This window comes from Gracilinanus agilis, chromosome 2, assembly GCF_016433145.1.
Source record: "Gracilinanus agilis isolate LMUSP501 chromosome 2, AgileGrace, whole genome shotgun sequence".
Taxonomy (NCBI): domain Eukaryota; kingdom Metazoa; phylum Chordata; class Mammalia; order Didelphimorphia; family Didelphidae; genus Gracilinanus; species Gracilinanus agilis.
The window spans coordinates 715,211,334-715,234,271 of NC_058131.1; the positions used below are offsets into that span (position 1 = coordinate 715,211,334).

At 35.6% G+C, this 22,938-nt stretch overlaps 1 protein-coding gene and 1 pseudogene across 1 annotated transcript in view; one reads left to right on the forward strand and one right to left on the reverse strand.

The window, feature by feature from the left end:
• PCDH15 (protocadherin related 15) overlaps nucleotides 1-22,938 on the forward strand; it is a 660,961-nt gene that overhangs the window by 206,834 nt on the left and 431,189 nt on the right. The window contains exon 8 of the mRNA XM_044660331.1: nucleotides 20,519-20,725. Within this exon, the coding sequence (XP_044516266.1) occupies nucleotides 20,519-20,725 (207 nt within the window). The remainder of the gene's footprint in view (nucleotides 1-20,518; nucleotides 20,726-22,938) is intronic.
• On the reverse strand, nucleotides 16,810-17,112 carry LOC123236540 (annotated as a pseudogene).

Below are 22,938 nucleotides of genomic sequence, written 5' to 3' on the forward strand. Positions count from 1 at the left end.
ATTCCCTGAAAAAGAAATATGTCCTTAAAAATTAGAATCTGATAAGTGGAAGTTAATGACTTCATGAGACATCAAGAAAATAAAAATAATAAATTATTGAAAAAAATAAGGAAAATATGACATATCTCATTGGGAAAATAACTGACCTAGAAAACAGGTGAAGGAGAGAAAATTCAAGAATCATTTGACTACCCAAATACAGTAATCAAAAAAAAAGTTTTGACATCATATTTCAAGAAATTTTCAAAATGTGTCCTGATAGTAGATCCAGAGGGTAAAATAGAAATTGAAAGAATCTAACAATCACCTCCTGAATGATATCCTAAAATTAAAAATCCAAGGAATATTATAACTGAATTCCAGAACTTCCAGATAATGTAAAAATATTGTAAGCAGCCAGAAAGAAACATTTAAAAAATCTTGGAACCACAGTTAGGACAATACAAGATTTAGCAGGATCTACATTAGGGAGAGAAAGGCTTTGGCTATACTCTTCAGAGGATGAAGGTGCTAGAATTTCAACCAAGCTACCTACCACCTACCAAGCAAAACTTACCATAATGAGAATAGTTTATATTTTAAATCTCGAGATCTCTTTATCATCTCTGATAATCTGATACGGACAGTTTAGTTGATAAGGAAATAATGGACACGGAAGATCTTTTCATCAGCTTATGCTGCTGTTCTGTCTCTAGGAGCATGGAGTTTATTATATATATTTCAAGACTCATTTCACATAAAAGAACCCCCCTGAAACTTTGCAGATGCACAGAAATTATAAATTATGTCATAGCAAAACACAAAAGGTCTCATTGGCTTCAGAACAGACTGGGTTCTAATCAGAAAGCCACGTCGGGGAATATTTTTCTCAGGGTTGAATTGCCCCTACTAAGGTTTTGGCCTTGGCTATACCAGGCAGCTGCATTCTTGGCTATAGGGGGAGAGTGTTAACCTTTTAAATGCTGGCCCACTAGGAACCTAAAGCTCTTCAATAAGGCCACAATACTTTTCAACAATAAATCACAAGGAATCACAAAAGGGGTCAAAAGAGGAGTCTCAGATTTTTATCTGTTCTCTTTTTGGCTTCCCAGATTAAAGATCCATTTAAATGGAAGAGGTGAGTTTTTATGAATGGTATTCTGAAGCATACTCTAATTTCTGATTAATTAATTTGGAGTTCAGTATCAAATTGAAATGAAGAGGTTCAAAGTAGGTGAAGATAGGTTACTTTACACTATTAACCAAGAATTTTACAAGAGAAAATGTCACAAAGGAAAACAAAAGAGTTATGTAATGTCTCTGCAGTTCAGTGATATGCAAGCAAAGATAACCTTCAAGTTCAAGACAATGACCCAAAATGTTCAATCATATTGGTCAGAACTGCTTTTTGTGGATTAGGTCAGGAAGACATAAAAATATTACCTCACTAAGAAAGATTATACATGATTAGAAATTTACTTTGCTGTGAGATTTGAAGAGTTGCACCTTTACTTTTATCAGTAAAATTATGTGTCCAGTGAAGTATAAATGTATGTTTATTACATAGTTTTTAATGAAATATATTTTCTTCAATTTATGAATAGATCTCTTTTGTCATTCATGAAGGACAAAATACAGTTTCGTGGAGTGGAAAATTTACAAGATTTGGAGTCAGAAGTCATGGTTCAAATTTTGATTTTTTCACTTACAACCTGAGTGAGCTTGGACAAGTCAATTCAACTCTTGGAATATTGGTTTCTTCTTCTCTTTAAAGATGATGTTGGATATTGAAAATCTTAAAGATGTTTTTCTGCTCTAAACCCATCATCCTATGATCTCAATAGAATAACAATTAAAAAAATGTTTATCTTACTTTTTCAAATCTTACTTTATACTATTCGTAGGTTCCAAGGCAGAAGAGTGGTAATAGCTAGGCAATGGGAGTTAAGTGACTTACCCAGGATACACAGAGAGGAAGTGTCTGAGGTCATATTTGAAACCGGGACCTCCCATCTCTGAACCTAATTCTCAATCCACTGAGTTACCTCGCTGCCCCCTCATTAGAGTAATAAATACAAGTGACCCAAATTGCTATAACAAGGTAAGCAAAATTATCAAAATAACTTAGTTTCTACATCATATAAATGTAAGTAGGTAAAGTCTTAAAATGGAAGCTCTCCTTGGTGGAATGAAAGAGTTTAGTGATTCATGCCAAATCCCTATCCCTCCTAAATAAATGCCTAGAAAGAGCATTGGGTATAGGGTCTGAAATACAGGTTCAATTCTTGCTTCTGATACTATTGATATAACTTCAAAAGAAGACATTTAATCTTTCTCATCTATAAAATGGGGATAATAACCCCTATATTCCTTAATTCACAGGGGTCTGGTAGGGACCAATGACATAATATATGTAAAGTACTAGAAAATGACCAGTATTTCTTTAGAATGTTTAGATTGTATAGATTGTAGATTGTAAATTTTTTAGGGCAACATAACAACTCTCATTTAGTAGTCAATAAATTCTTTTCGGATAGGAGTAATTCTAAATTAGTAAACATTAATTGAGCCTTTGTTTTGTGTCAATCATTGGTCTTGATGGTGCATTAGATAGATTGACATAATTTTATCATTTTCCTCATCAATTATTTACAAAAGATATCAGCTATGACACAAATGAAAAGAAATGAATGCAGCCCAATCATGTGGTGAAGAATTCATATCTGATGCACAGATTATGCTCCTTTGGAATGTAATTAATGTCACAATTATGAAGCAATTTTCCTTATGATATCGGACTGGTCTCCATGAAATCATGTAAGGGAGGACATTAATATAGTTATGAATTGAGTGCATGGGTTGATTGCAATTGGTCTTTTTAAGAGAATACCTTGCAATCCTTTAATAGTCATGATCTAAAATGGAACAATATCTTTTGCTAGATGTGTTTGATAAGCAATAGTTTTTAAATGTCGATTCATTTCTTTTTTAAATTTCACATGTTCTTGCAACAGAAACAATTTTTATTACCATTTGGAACAAGTAAGAACAAAAATAAGTTGAATTCTATAAATAAGCTCAAATACTTTATCCCAAGCATATTTTTTTGCAATGAACAAAATAATATTAGACTAATGAACATTTCTTATGGCTAGGCTATAAAAAGATAAGACAGTTGAAACCAGCTGCTAACTTCTTTTTCTCCTTCATTCCTCTTCTAAATTTCAATGCATTATAAACTTTTGAGTTACTTGAGTAAATATTAGCTTTCCATCTTTGCAAACTGAGTAGAGATAGTTGCCTTTTAATGGTTGTGCACACAATTTAACTTGGCTTTGAAAACAAAGGAGCAATATACCTAACATTTGTAAAAAGACAGGATCAATATAGAGTATCCTTATGTTCTTTGTGCAGACTGAGTCATGTAGAATTGATGGTAGTCAGTCAAATGTCAGTTCTTCAAACTATAAGAACACTACGCTGTCTTGGTAAGTTATCTATTCTCCCTGATAAACATTTCTAGTCCCCTCAAACAAAGGGCGAACTTATCATAGTTTTATGATCATAGGACCATAAATTTGGAAAAAACAACAGATTTCCAAAAAAACATCAACTCGGACAATGGTGGCCTTGAGTCCTTGCCATGTGAGGATCAATTGCTTAGCCTGGCAAGAGGAAGCTCAGGGAGATGGGGTTGGACCAGTATATTATAATAACCATAGGTATTTGTAGGACTGTCATGTAGAAGATGGCTTTGTTATTATTATTGTTCAATCATCTTCTTGCTGATATTTTACATTTTTATATAAGAAGGACCTTCATCTAAGGATTTAGGTGAAATACAGACTCCATTAATATCTTACTGTACCTCCTCATGATGAGGTGACTAGTTTTTTTGAGACCACCTTCATCACCACCATGGCCACTACCATAAAAACAATAACTAGCATTTATGTATCACCAACTATGTGCCAGACACTCTGATAGGTATTTCACAACTATATTATTTGAATCTCATTACTCTGGGAGATAGGTACCATTATTATACTCATTCTGAAGTTGGGATAACCAAGGAAAACAGAGGTTAAATAAATTATCTAGATTCGAACACCCTGAAAGGATCTGAGGCTGGATTTGAACACAGTCCTATCCATTTCACTACCTACCTGCCCCTGTAAACCAAAACCATAAAAGTAGAGCACAAGTTCACATATTAGGGCAAGATACATCAAACTGCAAGAGACAAGGGATAGACTAAATGTCTGTTGTCTAAGGACCAGTCTGATTCAGCTTAGATAGCCTCTTCCCTGGTTGAAAATCTGAAAGAGATGGCTCCCTCCAAATGGAGGTTGATTGCTTGGGAAAGGCCTAGATGGATGTGAGATGAAAAACACCCACCTAAGGACCTTCCCAGGGCCAGTAAAGCACAAAACCCTTGGGATTTAGAAACCAAGTTTATTTTGATAATTGGAGTAAGGAGAAAGGGTAGATAGGGACCTAACACTACCAATCTAGACCCAACCCATCTTCTACGCACCTCACAAGAGGTCCCCCTTCATTTCTTCTTTAGGCACTGCCTATACACTCCCTGCTCTTATCTAGAACCACAAATGCCATCTGACTATCAGGTAAGCTAACTACCCAAATTGTCTTTAAGAAAGCAGAGGAGATAGGATTCACTGTTAGCCTGAATACCCTCTCAAGCCTGGGGTTGGCTTCCTAGGTAACCCAGAGTCCCAGGTGACAAAACCCTTGGGATTACCTTGACCCAGTTTATCTCTGACCAGTTGATCTGAGACAGATTGTACTCCGGGGAAAAGGTAAACTACTTCAAAGTAATTCTCCAACCCAGAAATCCCTAATCTTTCCACAAGATTAGTTCTTCAAAGAGAATGCAAGAGTAAAGATCCTTCTTCCAGCTCAGTGGAAAGCTATATTAGGAGTAACAGTTACAAACCGTCAACTCCCAAGATCCTCCTCTCCTTCCAGAATCTTCTCCCAGGGTTTGTATCTAAATTCTCCTCCTTTCCTCTTAAAGACAATCTATGAATTTCTCCCTATCCCTCAGCATTTATCCTTATACATTTATGTACAAGGGATGCATTCCCCCCTCTCCCTGTCCCACAGTATCTCTAAGGTACTATCAGTTAAGTCACCAAAGAGCTGTCATACATGTTTCAGAAAAGGACACACTTAGACTGAAAACAGTGGCTATCTTTTTTCATTTTAACTTGGAATCATTCAGATTGTGGATGGTTTTGATACCTGTTAAGAATCTAGAAAAAGGGAGAATGGGCTTCCCCCATAAGAGGGACTTTAAAAATATTTCTTGGGTCAGCCTGTCATCACCGTGCTCAGCAATAGAATATCCACTCCTCATATACGTATAAACTATTTAAGGACAGAGACACATTTTTTTTATACATAGCACCATGTCTAGTACATAAGTGGTGAACAATATGAATAATGGTAGCAAACACTTATGCTTTAAGATTTATAAAGCACTTGACAGAGATACTATCTCATTTGAGATGCTATTTACTAATGTGAAAACTCAGTCTGAAAAACATTAACTGATTGGACAAAGCTAGTTTTGTTTGTGAGTAAGGATTTGACTACAGTGACTTCTAATATCTCTTCTGTTTCCAATTCCCTGGTACTCAGATTAGGTCTAAGTCCAATATTACTCTATCCACTGGCAACTAAACTTCCTAGTTATTGTATTTCTTGACTGATTTATTAATGCATGATCGCAAAATATTATTGTTTCATCTGTATATATATTATCTCTACCAATATAATTCACAACCTGGACATCAATTGATTAGATTGCATTCATGAATTGTTCCCTGACTTTCCCCTCACCTCCCCCCCATTTCCCCCCATCCACCCAAATCATTACTTGATGACTCACCTTTTGGTAATGAGCCTCTTTGAGTTTGGTCTGGTCTTCAGAAAATGCAACAGTAGTTTAGTCAAGAGGACATTTCCAAAAATGTTCTTTTCAATGTCCCTGCCCCCCGGGTGCCTTCCTTCTGGGATTATTTTTGAAGTACTCTTTATATACTTCATGGAGTTTATGGAGTATTCAGGGAGATCTAGTGCATTTGGAGTAAGGGCTTGACAAGCCCTTTTTAGGGCCACTCATCCACCTTTGATATCCTCCTCTTACAGAACTCTTACCTATGGTTCTATGAATCTGTAGCATGTGTAGTGACCATACTTTGGTAAAAGTGTGTCTTGGTGGAACCAGGTTGGGATTTTTAACCAAAAGGCCTCAAATATGTAGATGAGTTAGGATGGTCTACCTCTAAGCCCATAGAGACTTCCTTCAACAGAATGGGCAGATGAGAACAATTTGTTCCAATAGCCATGAAAAAGGCAGAAGGAGGTACTGGGCATTGCTTAGAGCTTGGCCAGGCACTGAAAACACTGAAGTCATCTACTGCATCTCGGACCATCACTACTCATCCTGACTTTTGTTTTGACACTAAATTTCAATGACTCTGGAAGAGAGAGTGAGGCTATTGACTTGGTGCAACCTTGCCTCAGTTAAATCCAATTCATATGCAAGTCAAGATATGACTGAATGATGTCATTAGTCCTCTTCAAAAATGAAGGACACGCAACAACAATATATCTTCTATAAATATAGGACCATTTATCATGAATCCCCCATTAGAATATAAACTGCTTAAAGACAAGGACCATGTTTGTCCCTTTCCTTATATCCCTCGTTCATGGCACTTTGCCCACCCCAGAGTAGATTCTTAACAAATGCTTATTTGTTGACTAATCTTGCCCAATATGCCATTGTTTTCTCCTAACATTGCCTGACTTCCTTTTAATTTAATTAATATAATGTATATTATATAATTTATTATATAACATAATATAATAATAAATTAATATTACCTGATAGTTTAAAGGGAAAAAATCAAATACGATAACACAGGTGAATGTACCAAGGAAAGTAGGCAGCCCTGGGATCATTGTCATCCATTATTACTCAGCAGTAATTACTCATTAAGACCCTACTCTGTGGCCAGTCCTAATGGTACAGTGAAGGAAACAGAGAAGAGTAAATTAAGTAAAACAAATTCTACTCCTGATGAGCTTCTATTTGACTGATGAAGACAGCAAATACACATGTGTGTGCATATGCAGATCGTATAGAAAAAATACAAAAGAACTATGATCATCACCTCCTTTTTCCTCGCATGGAATTATTACTTTTTTGCTGAGGCCCCTATAAACAGTGACCCAGAAGTTTAATTTTAAGCTATTAAAATGTAAAGCTGCACTGAGAATTTTGGGACACCACGTAGAAAATATGTTATTGATTTCCTCTGAACAAACAGCTGCTTGCTACATCCTGTATAATGAGAAATATGAACTATGTTAAAACTTCTTTGTTGGAGAAATGTCTGCCAAAATTCTAGTCCTTGAATGACCAAGTAAAACTGGCATTTTCTCATTGAAAGAGAGAAACATAAAAAAAAAAAAAAAAGTTGAGGAAATACACAGATTGTTGCCTTCAAACCAATGAGGGTAACTCACCTCATTTCATCAGACCACTCGATTTCCCCAACACAAAATGAGGCATGTTTTTCCTGTCTTCACAGCTGGCACTAATAAATAACAAGGTTGGAGCAGATTGCAAAATGAAAGGCACTGTCATAGTAATTTATCCTCTCTCCAGCCCCCCATAAAGTGACACCAGTGGGGGGCAGAGAAAAGGGAGCTGATAAAGAACAGGAAAGAGGAGAAGCTTTAAAGGTGCCTAGCAACACTGCTACATTTCCCTCACAGGTAGAGTGGGCATCAAATGCAAGCCTTTCTTTATTAGCCTACATTAAACCTATACACTGAAACTTAGGAATCAGATTTGATTCCCTTAACTAGATCCTTTAATAAATATGTGAATTTTCTAACTACCAAGAGATGTAGCATAGAATAGAATATAAGAATGTGAAGGAAGGGGGCCTAGCAGTACCAGATATTAAACTACACTATAAAGCAGCAGTCATCAAAACAATATGGTATTGGGTAAGAGATAGAGAGGAGGATCAGTGGAATAGACTTGGGGTAAATGACATCAGCAAGACAGTGTATGATAAACCCAAAGAGCCCAACTTTTGGGACAAAAATCCACTATTTGACAAAAACTGCTGGGAAATTTGGAAAGCAATATGGGAGAGATTAGGTCTAGATCAACATCTCACACCCTACACCAAGATAAATTCAGAATGGGTGAACGACTTGAATATAAAGAGGGAAACTATAAATAAGTTAAGTGAACACAGAATAGTTTACTTGTCAGATCTGTGGGAAAGGAAAGACTTTAAAACCAAGCAAGAGTTAGAGAAAATTACAAAATGTAAATTAAATGGTTTTGATTATATTAAACTAAAAAGCTTTTGTACAAACAAAAACAATGTAGTCAAAATCAGGAGGGAAACAACAAATTGGGAAAAAATCTTTATAACGAAAAACTCTGACAGGGGTCTAATTACTCAAATATACAAGGAGTTAAAGCAATTGTATAAAAAATCAAGCCATTCCCCAATTGATAAATGGGCAAGAGACATGAATAGGCAATTCTCAGGTAAAGAAATCAAAAGTATCAATAAGTACATGAGAAAGTGTTCCAAATCTCTAATAATTAGAGAAATACAAATCAAAACAACTCTGAGGTATCACCTCACACCTAGCAGAGTGGCTAAAATGAAAGAAGGGGAGAGTAATGAATGTTGGAGGGGATGTGGCAAAATTGGGACATTAATGCATTGCTTGTGGAGTTGTGAACTGATCCAGCCATTCTGGCTGGCAATTGGAATCATGCTCAAAGGGCTATAAAAGAATGCCTGCCCTTTGATCCAGCCATACCATTGTTGGAATTGTTCCCCAAAGAGATCATAGATAAACAGACTTGTATGAAAATATTTATAGCCACGCTCTTTGTGGTGGCAAAAAACTGGAAAAGGAGGGTATGCCCTTCAATTGGGGAATGGCTAAACAAATTGTGGTATATGCTGGTGATGGAATACTATTGTGCTAAAAGGAATGATAAACTGGAGGAGTTCCAGGCAAACTGGAGAGACCTCCAGGAACTGATGCAGAGCGAAAGGAGCAGAGCCAGAAGAACATTGTACACAGAGACTGATACACTGTGGTAAAATTGAATGTAATGGACTTCTGTACCAGCAGCAATGCAATGACCCAGGACAGCTCTGAGGGATTTAAGGTAAAGAACACTACCTACATTCAGAGGAAGAACTGCAGGAGAGGAAACATATAAGAAAAACAACTGCTTGAACGCATGGGTCGGGGTGGACATGATTAAGGATGTAGACTCGAAACTACCACACCAATGCAACTACCAACAATTTGGAAATAGGTCTTGATCAAGGACACATGACAAAACCAGTGGAAATGTTCATCGGCCATGGGTGGGGGGATTGCGGGGGGTGAAGGGGAAAGTAGGAGCATGAACCATGTAACCATGTTAAAAATGAATATTAATAAATGTTTAAATTTAAAAAAAGAATAGAATAGAAGGTCAGTTTAAAAAAAGGTAATGATAAACACTCAAAAGGAATACTGATATTGAAATGTATGGATGCCAATGCATAATTTAGATTCATACAAGGTGGGCTGGGGAAGTGGGGGAGAATAAAAAATAAACATCGTACAGCTTATGTATTCCTCTAGGGTCTTCACAATAGAAAGAGAGCTTAAGAATGATCCTTAACTTCCTGGATGGGACTCAAAAGTGATGCCCAAAGTATGAGTAGTCATAGGTTAATTGTGATAAAAATCAGTAGAGATGTTAATAATATGAAGGATATCACATATACCATTTATATAAACCATACTATGTGCTAGGCACAAGACTGAAATGACTGAACAATAAAATCTTCTAGGTATTACATATGCTTTACAAATATTATCTCATTTGATCTTGACTCAACTCTTGGAGGTAGGTAGTGTAATTAACTCATTTAGCAGTTGAGGAAACTGAGGCAAAAAGAAGTTAAATGAAATACCTAGTACTTTTCTGAGACTGGATTTCAACTTGATACTTCCCAGACCAGAACCGAGTGTCCCATCCCCTGATCTATAATATGCATATTGATCAGATTTATATCTTTGAATATTTGATTATATGAATATTCTTTGAAAATAACATCATAGCTGCAATAATGAAAAGGACATTCTGAAGGATATTTTGTACATATGTATGTAAATGTATATATATGCATATATACATATTGGTATATGCATAATACAATTATAAAAATATATACAAAATTATGTAGATGCAAATATAAAACTGATTTGATTTAATAATGGAAATGACATGTTTAAAAGACATCAACATGTTCCTTGTTTTTGTACCCTAAGGACCACTGGGATCCAATAGCATACTTGTACCCAAAATCAACTATAAGTACAATTTCCATTAATTAGAATGTGAGGTCCTGAAAATAAATGTTTCCTACAAAAAAAAATATGGAGATATATATATCGATCCACAGTCTTGGCATTATGCTGTCCAAGTGGAAAGTGCTTAGTAAATATTTTTCATTCAGTAATCTATATATCTACTTTTTTATATTTATAGATATATTTATTTCATATATATCTGTGTATGTGTATACCCACTCAAGAATATATTTATACACATGGAATATGTATGAATTTATGTATCTATATCCTTTCTTTTCTTTACATTTTGACATAATCTTTATAATCATTTTCTATTTCTTAATTCATGTTATTTCCCTCCTCAATTCCCCCTCCCCAAGATAGGAGGTAATATTATATACATATTATACATGCATTATCATACAATACATATTTCTATCTTCAACATATTGTGAAAGAAGACACCTATCACTTACACTAGTGAAAAAATCATAGAGAAAACAATGTGAAGAATCATATGCTTCAATCTGGATTCAGACTCCATCAGTTCCTTCTACGGCAGTGGATATTGGTGTTTTTTTTTTTTTTCATTATGAATCCCTTAGAGTTTTTCTGGATTCCTGAATTGCTGATAATAGTTCATTCATTCATGAAAGGATATCATATATTACTATTGTTGCTGTGTCCAACATTCTGCTAGTTCTGTTCACTTCACTTTGCATCATTTCATATAAATTATGTAATTAAAAATCTTGAACCCATGGACTCCATGTCCCAGAATTCTTTTTCATCTACCAGAATCCATTTCCCTTCATCCATGTAGTGACCTTATGTATTATAAATAAGTTGGCTGTAACCCCTCCCTCTTGCTCTCTTCTCTCACTAATGTGGCTGGGTTAGCTCATTTTTTACTCTAGCTTTTTTTTTAATTTTCCTTTACCTCAAGTTTATTAAATATAATATTTGGAGATATTGTATATTAATTTTAAGCTTACAAAATTCTTTCCATTTTCTTCTTGTGATTGTCTTGATCATCATTTCTTATGGCACTGTAGTATCCATTATAATAATATACCACAACTTGTTCAGCCATTCCTCAAATGATAGACATCCCTTCCATTTCCAATCCTTTGCTACCACAAAGAGTTGCTATAAATACTTTTTGTACAATCAGGTTCTTTCCTTTTCTCTTTGGTCACATTGGGAATCAGACCTAGTGGTGATATTGCTTCTTCAAAGGCTATGCACTGTTTTATGGCCATATGTACACTTTCAGTAAGTATGTCTATATCCAACTATCACAATTTTAAGTAACAACTACAATGCCTAACATTTGTTTAGAGCTTTAATATTTACCAAGTGATTTACAAATATGTTCTCATTTGATCCTCATAGAAATTCTGGGAGGTAGATGTTATTATAATCCCCCTTTTCAGATGAAGAAACTGAGGAAGAGATGATATTATTTTTTCTTAGGGTCATGTAGCTAGGAAATATATGAGGCTAGCTTTGAACTCAGGTCTTCCTGACTCTAAGTCCATTGCTCTATCTGTACTATCTAGCTTGATCATGTGAGCTCTGAGCAAAGACATGGAGATGCGAGATTTAAACTTAGAACAGAGGCATGGAGATGAGGAAGTACTGGAATTCCATTCATGAAGAATGGTGAAGACCATGATCCAAACCAGAACTATGAAATACATGATTCCTAATACTCTAGAGTACAGCCCAAACTAGATTGTAATGTAATTTGGAAAATTTTAACGAAATAAGTAACAATAAAATAGGATATAATGCTAAGGTATGATTTTCTGAGTCAATATGTGGTCAAAAGTATTTTTACGTTCAGACCCCTATTTCCATTTTGGTTTAATATCTCTGTCTGTGTAGAGAGCAGTAATGTAAAAACATCATCTGTTGCCGCTTTGATCACTGGGCAAAGAGTCAGCTATTTTTATTGTAATCTGTGCAACCCCCAAAATGATATTGAATATTTTTCCAGTAACACATTCAGTTTTAAAATAGAGAACACTGGCTTTATGCCAGGGCATGAGTGCTGATATGACTAGATTATGATAAGGCTCTCTTAAAAAGTTCAAGCTCAGGTCTTTTAAAGCCTTGTTATGAACTGCCATGTATATAAATCTCCTTGTTATGGGACAATGATATTTCAAAACTAAATATCTCATTAGCCATAGTCCTTAAATAATGGGATACCATTCATAGGAGATTTGGGATATAACTGGACAATGGACAACTTAGAGTGGAAATAATAAAAGCTCAGGGGCAAAGCTGGTCTAAATCACTCATCTCCACAACTGCCTTGGGATCTGGAAGATCCAGGTAGAAAAGACTGCTAATGAGGTCAAGGTCATGAGTTGGGTCCCCATATGGCCCAATTATCTTTACATAGAGCAATTCTATGTTATACAGCCAAGGAAGCTGCCCATGATCTTAGCCACATGTCTTGAGAGTGAAATACCATTGGTGGAGAAGGTGGCAAAAGGTAAAGATAGCCTCCTCTCTTTAAATAGAAGACCCAGCAGTGGTGATCAGAAAGTAGCCTTTGTAAACCTTCATTGACTCTTCTAGCAGGGCTTCCCTGATGGGGCAGATGTAAAGTGGCAGGCAATCATTAGCAGAGCCTTCAGAATTCTTGAATTCATGATTTCTAGGTCAAAACCCTAAGGTTCCCAGTTCATGAAAATGTCAGATCTGGGCTCTAGAGACTGGCCCTAAATCACTGGCTCTCCCAAAGGGCAGTCTCTTTACTTTTTATAAAGGCATTCCCTTGTTATTGTAGGAAACCAAATAAATGGCAACATCATCTTGCTTACATGTTCAGGCCACTTTGTACTTAATTTTGTTCTAGTTAGATTTCTTATGTTAATCTAAGTAGCTGACCATGACAGAAATAGCAAGGTGAATGTCTTGGCTTGAAGCTCAGACTACAGAAGCTTGTTGATAATGTTTTAAAAACTAAGAACTACAAATTTATCTTCCACAAAAATTAAAAACATCCAAAGGTCAACCGATTTACAGTCTTGAGTCAATTGAAATGTACTATTAAAATAGTTAATAGAGAGGGAGGGAGTTGCATAAAGATATGAGCTACACGAAGACAGTATGAAATGGAATTTTCAAGGAAGTTAATATTCTCTGTAACTGAATTTCTAGTTAAATGAAGGTCAGTAAGGTCTTTTGTTGTTGTTGTAAAACCTCTCTGAAATGTATTAGTCCATTTTCTGGTAACATTGAATGCAATCTAATATTCCTTTGATTTAGGATCGTACAGTGCACTGTTTCAGTAATTCTGAATATCGATTCTCACTGTCGAGTTGTAAAGATGGGTAAAAAGTGGAGGAGACTGAACTGAGTGTATAAGATCTCCAAGATACAACTCAGATCTTCCACTTTTTCAAAATCTGAATCCTTCCCATCAAATCTGTTTTTTCTCCCTTGAGCTTAGCCTACCTTTCATGAAAATGCAGTGTTGGGAAGGGGATGAAGTCCATTTAATTGTTGATTTCTAGTTAATCAAAGTTATACCCTACCATTACCTCAAAGATGAGCTAAAATGAAGGTAGGCAGTTGATTTAAATGCAAAGTGTCATTTTATTCTGGGAATGGCATTACTTTCAAACAAGATATTTGAACTTGTAAGAAAATGTCACTTAAACAAATTTAAACAACTCAGAAGAATATATCACATTCCAATTTTATTTAGAAAAAAATTGTAAAAATGATAAAATACAAATCTAATGGGACTGTGAAAACTATGCATGCAATCACAGAACTAGTAGAGCTGGGAACTGTTATTATCTTTTTCTAAAGCAATCTAGTAGTGCACAATCAGAGCTGGGCAACTAGTCAGATCGTTTGACTTAGCAATCTTGCAAGTAAGACTGAATGCTTAGGATGTTATTAGAGATAGTGGGAAAAAAATCCATATGAACACAGATACATGTAACAAATTTAATTCCTCAAAGTCAGATACTGGAAATAACCAGTAGTACTTATGAACTTAGGAGGATGACTAAGCAGATAGTGGTTTACTAATATATTGGTATGTATTGTAAGAAACAACAAATAAAAAGAATAAGTATAAAACTAGAAGGAAAACAAAGTTGCAATAGAGTACTTAATTGCTCTGGAGTCAGAAGGCCTGGGTTTAAATTCCACTTCCAATAATAGCTACTTATGTGAGCTAATGCAAGTCACTTAATATTTCTTGTGTTTCCATTTCCTCCTCTTTAAAATGAAGGAAATAGAGTAGATGAGCTATGAGCTCAAGATCTGTGATCCAGGGGGCAGCTGGGTAACTCAGTGGATTGAGAGCCAGGCCTAGAGATGGAAGGTCCTAGGTTCAAATCTGGCCTCATACACTTCCCAGCTGTGTGACCCTGGACAAGTCACTTGATCCTCATTTCCTAGGCCTTACTACTCCTGCCTTGGAGTCAATACACAGTATTGACTCCAAGATGGAAGGTAAGAGTTTAAAAAAGAAAGATCTCTAATCCAATGAGCTAAGAAGTGATATAAAATGGATAAGGCAGAATCTGAACCTGTATCAGAACATTTGTTTTTAAAGAAATCTGAGCCAAAAGACAATCAGTGAACTAGAATTTCTTAAATGCCAGGATAAGTAAATGGAAACATGGGATTGTGGGAGTAGAAACACAGAAGAAAAACAACTGCTTGACCACATGGGTCAATGGGGATATGATTGGGAATATAGACTTTAAACAATCACCCTAGTGCAAATATCAATAATATGGAAATGAGTCTTGATCAATGACATATGGAGAATTGCACATTGGCTATGAGAGGAGGGAAGATAAAGAACATGAATCATGTAACCATGGGAAAATTTTCTTAATCAATTAAATAAAATTTTAAATGATAATAATAAAAAGGAAACATAGAAGAAATACAATGTTGTTTGGTATCATTCTGCAATATTAATCACACATACATGTTTTAACTATCAGAAGTGTTTAATTGTTGAGCTAAGCTTCATGATCACATCAATTACCAAATGTATAAATGGTACACTCTTACTGCCACACTCTCCTAATGAGTTAGGAATAACGCTACTATTCCCATACTATAGAACAGTGATGGTGAACCTTTTAGAGGGGTGGGTAATATGAGAAATGTCCTCAGGTGCCTGTGGAAAGAGGAAGGGAGGATGACCCTGCATCCCTCTGGCTTTCTAGTAATGAACAATGGTGAGCTCGGTGCTAGGGCTATGGCTCCAGTGCCCACAGAAGGGCTCTGAATACCCCCTCTGCCACATGTGCCATATAGATTTGCCACCACGGCTATAAAAGATGTCTTCAAATTTTAAACTCGGTAGATTTGAAAAGTCAATCCTAAGGTACAAGCTAGTGTAAAATAGATCTTTAAAAACAACAGAAAGCTCTATGTCTAGCTGAATTCATTTGTGTACCTGTACAATTCAAGATACAGAAACATTTGACATTCAAAGATTACTCACACCGTGTGATGTGATATTCTCTCCTCGGGATTGTTAAACAATAAAATACATTGAAATGCTTTTCAAAAATTAAAAGATAGTATCTAATTAAATCACTGCAATTATGCTGTTTTGGCATGAAAAGTTAAGAAATTTAAATTGGAAATGAGTAGGCTTATTTTAAATAGATTTTGTCTCTGGACAGGAAGAGATGCTATTGCTTCCCCACCTTTTTATTTTTTCATAACAAACTATAGAGAAAAGTTATATGATACTATTAAGTAGGCTTTCCCCATTATTTAATAAAAATAAAATTTCTTAAGACAGTAGTGGAAAGCACTGATTTCCTTTAAAAAAATGGTGAACTTTACTAAGTCAGTTGAATGTCAAGCCCATCTAAATCCTTTAAAATAAAAATTTTTAAAAATGTGGTAACTTTGTTGTGGCTAAAGTTATGATCAAAACATAGAAAACATAATTATAATTGTTTAAACATGAACCTATCGATTTTATTATTATTTATTATTTTGCTTTATTAGGTCTACTGAACAAAATTTTCAAATAGCCATTCATGATGAAAATTCTCTAGTTGCTGAAACCAGTTTAAATAGGGTGGTAATTGTACACATTAAAAAGAAGAAAAAACACTATCATGATGCCTGATATTTCCTTTTGCTACTAAATAATGGCAGTAGTGCAGCAAACTGGCTCAGTGGATAGATCATCAGGCTTGGAGACAAGAAGTCCTAGATTCAAATGTGACCTCAGATAATTCCTAGCTGTGTGACCCTGAGCAAGTCATTTAACTCCAATTGCTTAACTCTGACAGCTCTTCCACCTTGGAGCAAATACTTAGTATCACTTCTTAAAAGGTAAGGGTTTAAAAATAAAGACAAAAAAATAAAGAGAGCACACAAATTTTACTCATTGGTGACTTTTCAAAGATATGCCATCAAATCCACCTTTTCTTCCTTTTTAATATCTTCAGAGATGGTTTTTGTCCAGGGGATATATTTCTTGGAGTTATCCAAGTATTCCATCAAAGTTTTCTCTCTCCAGATGATTACCTTTGGTTTCATTGGCATCTTCGTAAAAGGATCTTAGAGCCTGACCAGGCCTAGGGTCCATTTAGATTAGGTCCAATTTTGTGCTTGCCTCATCTTCAGCGGTGTGTGTACACACTCCTGTACTAAAATCTTCTTGCCCTTCTCAACATCACCCATTATGAATTTGGCTCAGTCTGAATTTTATGCAGCATCTTTTTTTACAATTTTTCTGTATTTTGAATATTTTTCTTGCATAAAAAGATGCCTAAAAAATAAAGCAAAGAAATGGGCAGTCCTGTCTTCCTTCTTACAGCCAAGAATTATTACCTGAAAGAAATTTTGCTTAGTTTGTCCTAAGTAAATATTAAAATCATGCTGGAAATCATTTTCAAACTCTCCTGACTCTAGACAGTCATTTTAATGTTGGCAGGAGGGCGAACTCAAAGGCAGCTAGAACCAAGCTTCCTCTCCAACTTTCTTAACTGCTTCCTGGAGGCTTATTGAAGCTTCAAAATCATTTGGTTGCTTTTGTTTCTGCACGTAGCACGATGGGAGATAATAAGACAAATAAAAAGGAGCATATTTGCTTCTCTTATTCCAGTGAGATCCAATGGAAGGGGCTAACTATGTGGAAAGCACAGATTATACTTCATGATGAGAAAGAGGTGAAATGCTTATACACACCATGGTAATTCTAGGACAGAGGGCCATGATAGGAGAGTAGAAGAGAAAGAGGGGGATAAGCAAGATCTTGGTGGCTAGACAAATGATATTCCCAAGAGGACAGTTAGTTATGCCTTCTAGAAATGACTTTTTGTCATTCTAAATTTAGAAATCATCAATAAAAACAAGAGAAAAAATAATAAATAATGCACAATTTGTTTGTCCTCCTATATTGTACAGTACTTGAGCAGAGGGAGAAAGCTTTTTATTTTTGTTCTTCCCTAGTTAGAAATCCAATTCTTTGCATTTAATAGGGACCTTGTAATTTTGTTATTCATCTTGAATGATAATAAGTGGGTAGTAATTATGAAACTGAATGCATTTAAATTAAGTAAGGATGTATAATTAGGTACACTGTGGAATCACAGAGGGGTAATAACAACATAGCTATATCATTTATACAATAGCTCATATTTATATGATATCTTAAGTTTTACAAAGCTTTTTCAAATATCTCATTTTATCCTCATACCAACTCAATGAGATAGGTGCTATTACTGCATTACATCTCAGTAAACTGAGGCAGACAGAATCAAAATAACTTGTCCTGAATAGCACAGCTAATATGAATTTGATATTTTAATTCAAATCTTCCAGACTTGAGATCAACTCTCTTAGTCACATAGTATCCTCTAATAATAACAATATGTATTTGTAATTAGAAATCTAAATTTTTATATTATGCCAATGTAACATCCATGATCTTAAGTGGAGTGAAACTGCTCCACAGAATTCCACAGGACACCTCAGAACTCCAGGAGAGGGGACAGTTGGGGCAGTTAAGAATGTGACTACAAGAAGCCAGGACTCCCAGTTGGCAAGGTTACTCTTTTGGGGTTCAAGGGAGGCTGGGAAGAAGCATAGGTTTGCTCTTTTTGAAAGCTCATCTCTGACCTCAGGGAGTAGGGAATCACTTTGCTGTTTACTCCTTGAAGACTATACGAGGCTATGTGCACTGGGAAAATACCTCACTTGCAATATCTCAAATTATCTTTAGTCTAAATATATCTTCAATTAAGATTACCTTCACCATCTTAAACTTAATAACATTAGATTAAGAGGAAAGTTAGTTTGTAAGGGAGATAGAAATTATACAAAACACATTCCCTAGGGAATGAGTAGATGACAAGTTTCTTGAAGAGACTAGGTAGGTTGCCTCACCCTCAACCCTAAAATTTACCTTCCCTTTCCCTGTTTTCCTGGAATTAATAAATCCCTTCCCTTGTTAAGTTTGAGAGTCTGTGTGAAGTTTTACTTGGGTTATAACCACCTATAGCATACATTACCTAAGCAAAATCTTCATCCAGGCAAGCTCAAGAACAGCTGTTATCCAGAGAGCAAGTCCACTGTATTTAGAAGGCATCCTGAACCTTTGTCTATCTTAGGGTTCAGGGAAATAATCTTTAACTGTGGAAGTTGCTAATCTCAGTGGGATTATTGCCTATCTGTCTACCAATATAGCCCTGGATTAGCCAAGCCTAAACAGTCTCCATTTCTTGATCTAAAGGGGATTTAGTGAAAACTGTTACCTCTTTCAGCTTCAACTGTTTCATGAGGGGGAGGAGAAAGAATTCTATTGACTCTCACCCCTCCCCCTTGCTAGAATAGCCTGCTTGATCCTTTTGCACTACTCCATTATCAACCATTACCAATGTGAATCAATCTTACAGCCACATATTTACAGCTGTGTGGCCACTTAAAATCATGAACTCAGTTTTCTTATCTGTTCAATGGTCACAGGACTACTTGTACTGTTTAATTGATAAGGTGACAGATAAAACATTTTATGTGTCATATACATATGGACTGTCATTGCACAGGTTTAACATTTTTACTGAAAAAATTCTGCTTTCTCTATTTCCTAGATGAATAATATTTTATCATTTCTGGCTGTAATTGTCTTCTGTTCTCACTATAGCATATGTCCAAGGTTATCTTTGATGCCTTTCTGGAGATAAAAAAAATATTTTCTTTGGAACAGGAAACTTTGGATAAGAACCAATGGATATTATTACTATTATTATTATTATTATTATTATTATTATTATTATTAGTAGTAGTAGTAGTAGTAGTAGTAGTAGTAGTAGTAGTAGTAGTAAGTAGTAGCAGTAATAGCATTTGTATAAAGCTTTATGAGTATGATGTTGTTTGGTCCTTGAAATAACCTCAAGAGTTTGGCAAAATTATGATCCCCATTGAAATTTGAGAAAACTGAGATAGCATTTAAATGCCATGCTTAGGGTCATAGAGCTAGTAAGTGTCTAAATTATTATTTGAACTTAGAACTTCCCAGCTCCTATCCCAGTACTATATTCATTACCACCAAATTGAAAGATCAGCCCCTGATCTACAATTTAGAAACTTAGAGAATTGTCTGATAGCATTGAAAGAGCAAATAATTTGTTCAGGGTCACTGTGCTTATCAAGTTTCATAATCAGGATTTAAACCCAGGCTTTCCTAACTCCAAGACCTGCTCTTTCAATTCCAAAATACTACACTGTTTCTTATTTTCTTTATGATTCAAAATGTCCTAAAGGACATCTGGCTACAATTATCAAGTAGAGGAGGAACTTACTTGGAAAACCAAAATTCTAATTTCTCATTCCAACCCCATCATTAAATTTCTCTGTGACACTGTACATTAAGTTTTCTAGACTTCAAATTCTTCATCTTAGAAATGAGAGTATTGAATTGATATCCCTGAGTTCCTTTTATTCCCAAATATCTATGATACAAGTTTTGAAGATACCACTATAAAAATTATCTACATCAAATAAATTTGAAGTTTCCCCCCACCCACACCCAAGTTGTATAATAGTATATCTTCTTCTTCTCTCTCTCTTTTTTAATGTTTGCCAGGCAGAACAAGATAATGGTCATCCTCTTCCTGCATTTGCCAGCCTTCATATTGAAATCTTGGATGTAAACAACCAGAGCCCTTACTTCACAATGCCCAGTTATCAAGGCTATATCTTGGAGTCTGCCCCTGTTGGTGCAACCATCTCAGACAATCTCAACTTGACCACCCCTCTCAGAATCGTTGTCTTGGACAAGGATGTAGAAGATGTGAGTTGTCTTCTTTCATTTTGTTTAAATATATTTTATACTGATGGATTTGTATATTTTTTTCCAGTTGGCATAAAGAATGTCTTTGACTTTTATATTAGGGTAGCAATTAGTATAAATGAAATATCTGTAAGGAATTCATCTAATATTTTCATCATGATAGACTGATAGAGAGGATATTAGATGTAGTGTCAGAAAGACCTAGTTTTGAATCTTGCTCCTGAGATTTGAATAACTCTACAACCATAGCTAAGATATAGCATGGTAGACTGAGATTTCAAAAGGCCTTTAGAGGAGGATATCTCCTTCATGGATGAGGAACATATGGCCCATCAGTATTAACTGACCTTGCCTAAAGTTACACAGATAGTAAATGACAGAGCCAGGATTCAAGCCCAGACCTATTGTTTTAAACTGAGTGCCTTTTCTGCTCTACCAAACCACCCCCACCCCCACCTGAAGTCAGAGAAAAATCTGTGAGCCTCAAATATCTCCCTAATACTCACTTCACTAGGTATAGATAGGCCACAATCTGCATTGGTAGAATTCTAGATTCAGAGCTACATATCAAGATATGACAAAATCTGATGATATTTGATAATCTATTAAACTGATCCCTACTAGTCTGATATCACTGATGGCTAAGTTGATCATTTCTCTTTTCTGCTGCTCTTTGTAAGGTACGCAAATGTTGACATTGAATAGCACCAGTGACATTTTGTCATAGGTTACATTCTACCACTGGTGTTCAGTTGTCAGTCATGTCCAACTCTTTATTACTCCATTTGGGGTTTTCTTGGCAGAGATCCTGGAGTGGTTGGCCATATCTTTCTCCAACTAATTTTATAGATGAGGAAAACGAGGCAAACAGAATTAAGTGACTTGTCCAGGGTCACATAGCCAGTAAGTAAGGCCAGATTTTTAACTCACAAAGGTGCTATCCACTGCAACAGCAAGCTGACCATATTCTACTACTGCCTGTGGTTTAAACTTGCACCTCTTTCTTTGCCTTACTCTACATCTCCATTTCTTTCAGATACTTCTATTCCTCTATCATTATCTATTTCTCTTTCCCATTACCTTGAACTCTTCCCTTCCTTCCTTATATGGACTCTGGGAAACAAATCTCATGCTGCTCCAATTTTTACTCTATGGAGCTGCCAAAGTGATATTCTATAAGAATAAATGTAATTGTGTCACCTCACTACTCAACAAATTCTAGTTTCTCCTTTTGATATAGAGTAAAATACACATTCCTCTGTTGGTTATTTAAAATGTCTCTTACTCTAGGCTTAACTTAACTTTTTGCCTTATTACACAGTATTGCCCTGCATCCACATGCACTGCATATTCAGTCAGACTGTCCCCATAGTTTCTCATATACAATCACCCCATCTCACATTCCCATGCCTTTGCATTGGATTCTCCCATTGCTATAAAGGATTTCCTCCTACCATGCTTAATAGAATCCCTAGTTTTCTCCAAGGCTCAGTTCACCTATGGCCTTCTACTCTATGTAAAACCTTTTCTGATCTCCCCAAGTTGCCAGGAACCAAAACCACCTCATATCTATAATTAAATGTATATGTATAGTCTTTGGTACTTAATTAAGCTGGTTAAGAACAGAGATTTTCACTTTTGCCTTTGTAACTCCAAGGTTTAGTCCAATGCTTGGCACATGGTGGACACATAGTAAATACTTTTTGGAGTGATTGATTGGTTCTCTTCTCTTCTTTTCTTTTTCTCATTCTCCTTTTCCTTTTCTCTTTCTCTTTCCTCTCCCTTCTTTACTTTTCTATCTATTTATTTTCTTCTCTTTTTCTTGTTGCCTGATACTAAGGGATAAACTTATTGACTCAAGGAAAATACAAAAAAAATATTTTCCAGAGAGGATATTTTCTTGCCAAAAACTTTTTGAGTAGGAATTCCAATTATTTGAAATAGAAATGGGCCAGGCAATACATGATATTAAAGGGAAGAAAAAGTCAAGACTTTTGTTAGCCACATTCATTGGTCTTCTGTCACTTTCACAAATTAGTATCCCTTTCTTTCCTGCTTAATTCTCTACTCATTCTGATCTCCAAACTCATCCAGATTCAGAGAAAATAGAGAGTAGCAATTAAGGACATATATTGCTCATCAGTGCAGCCATAGGTAAAATAAACTTTGACTGGTGGGGTTGTGTGTTTCGTTTTAAGATTCATGACTGGCAT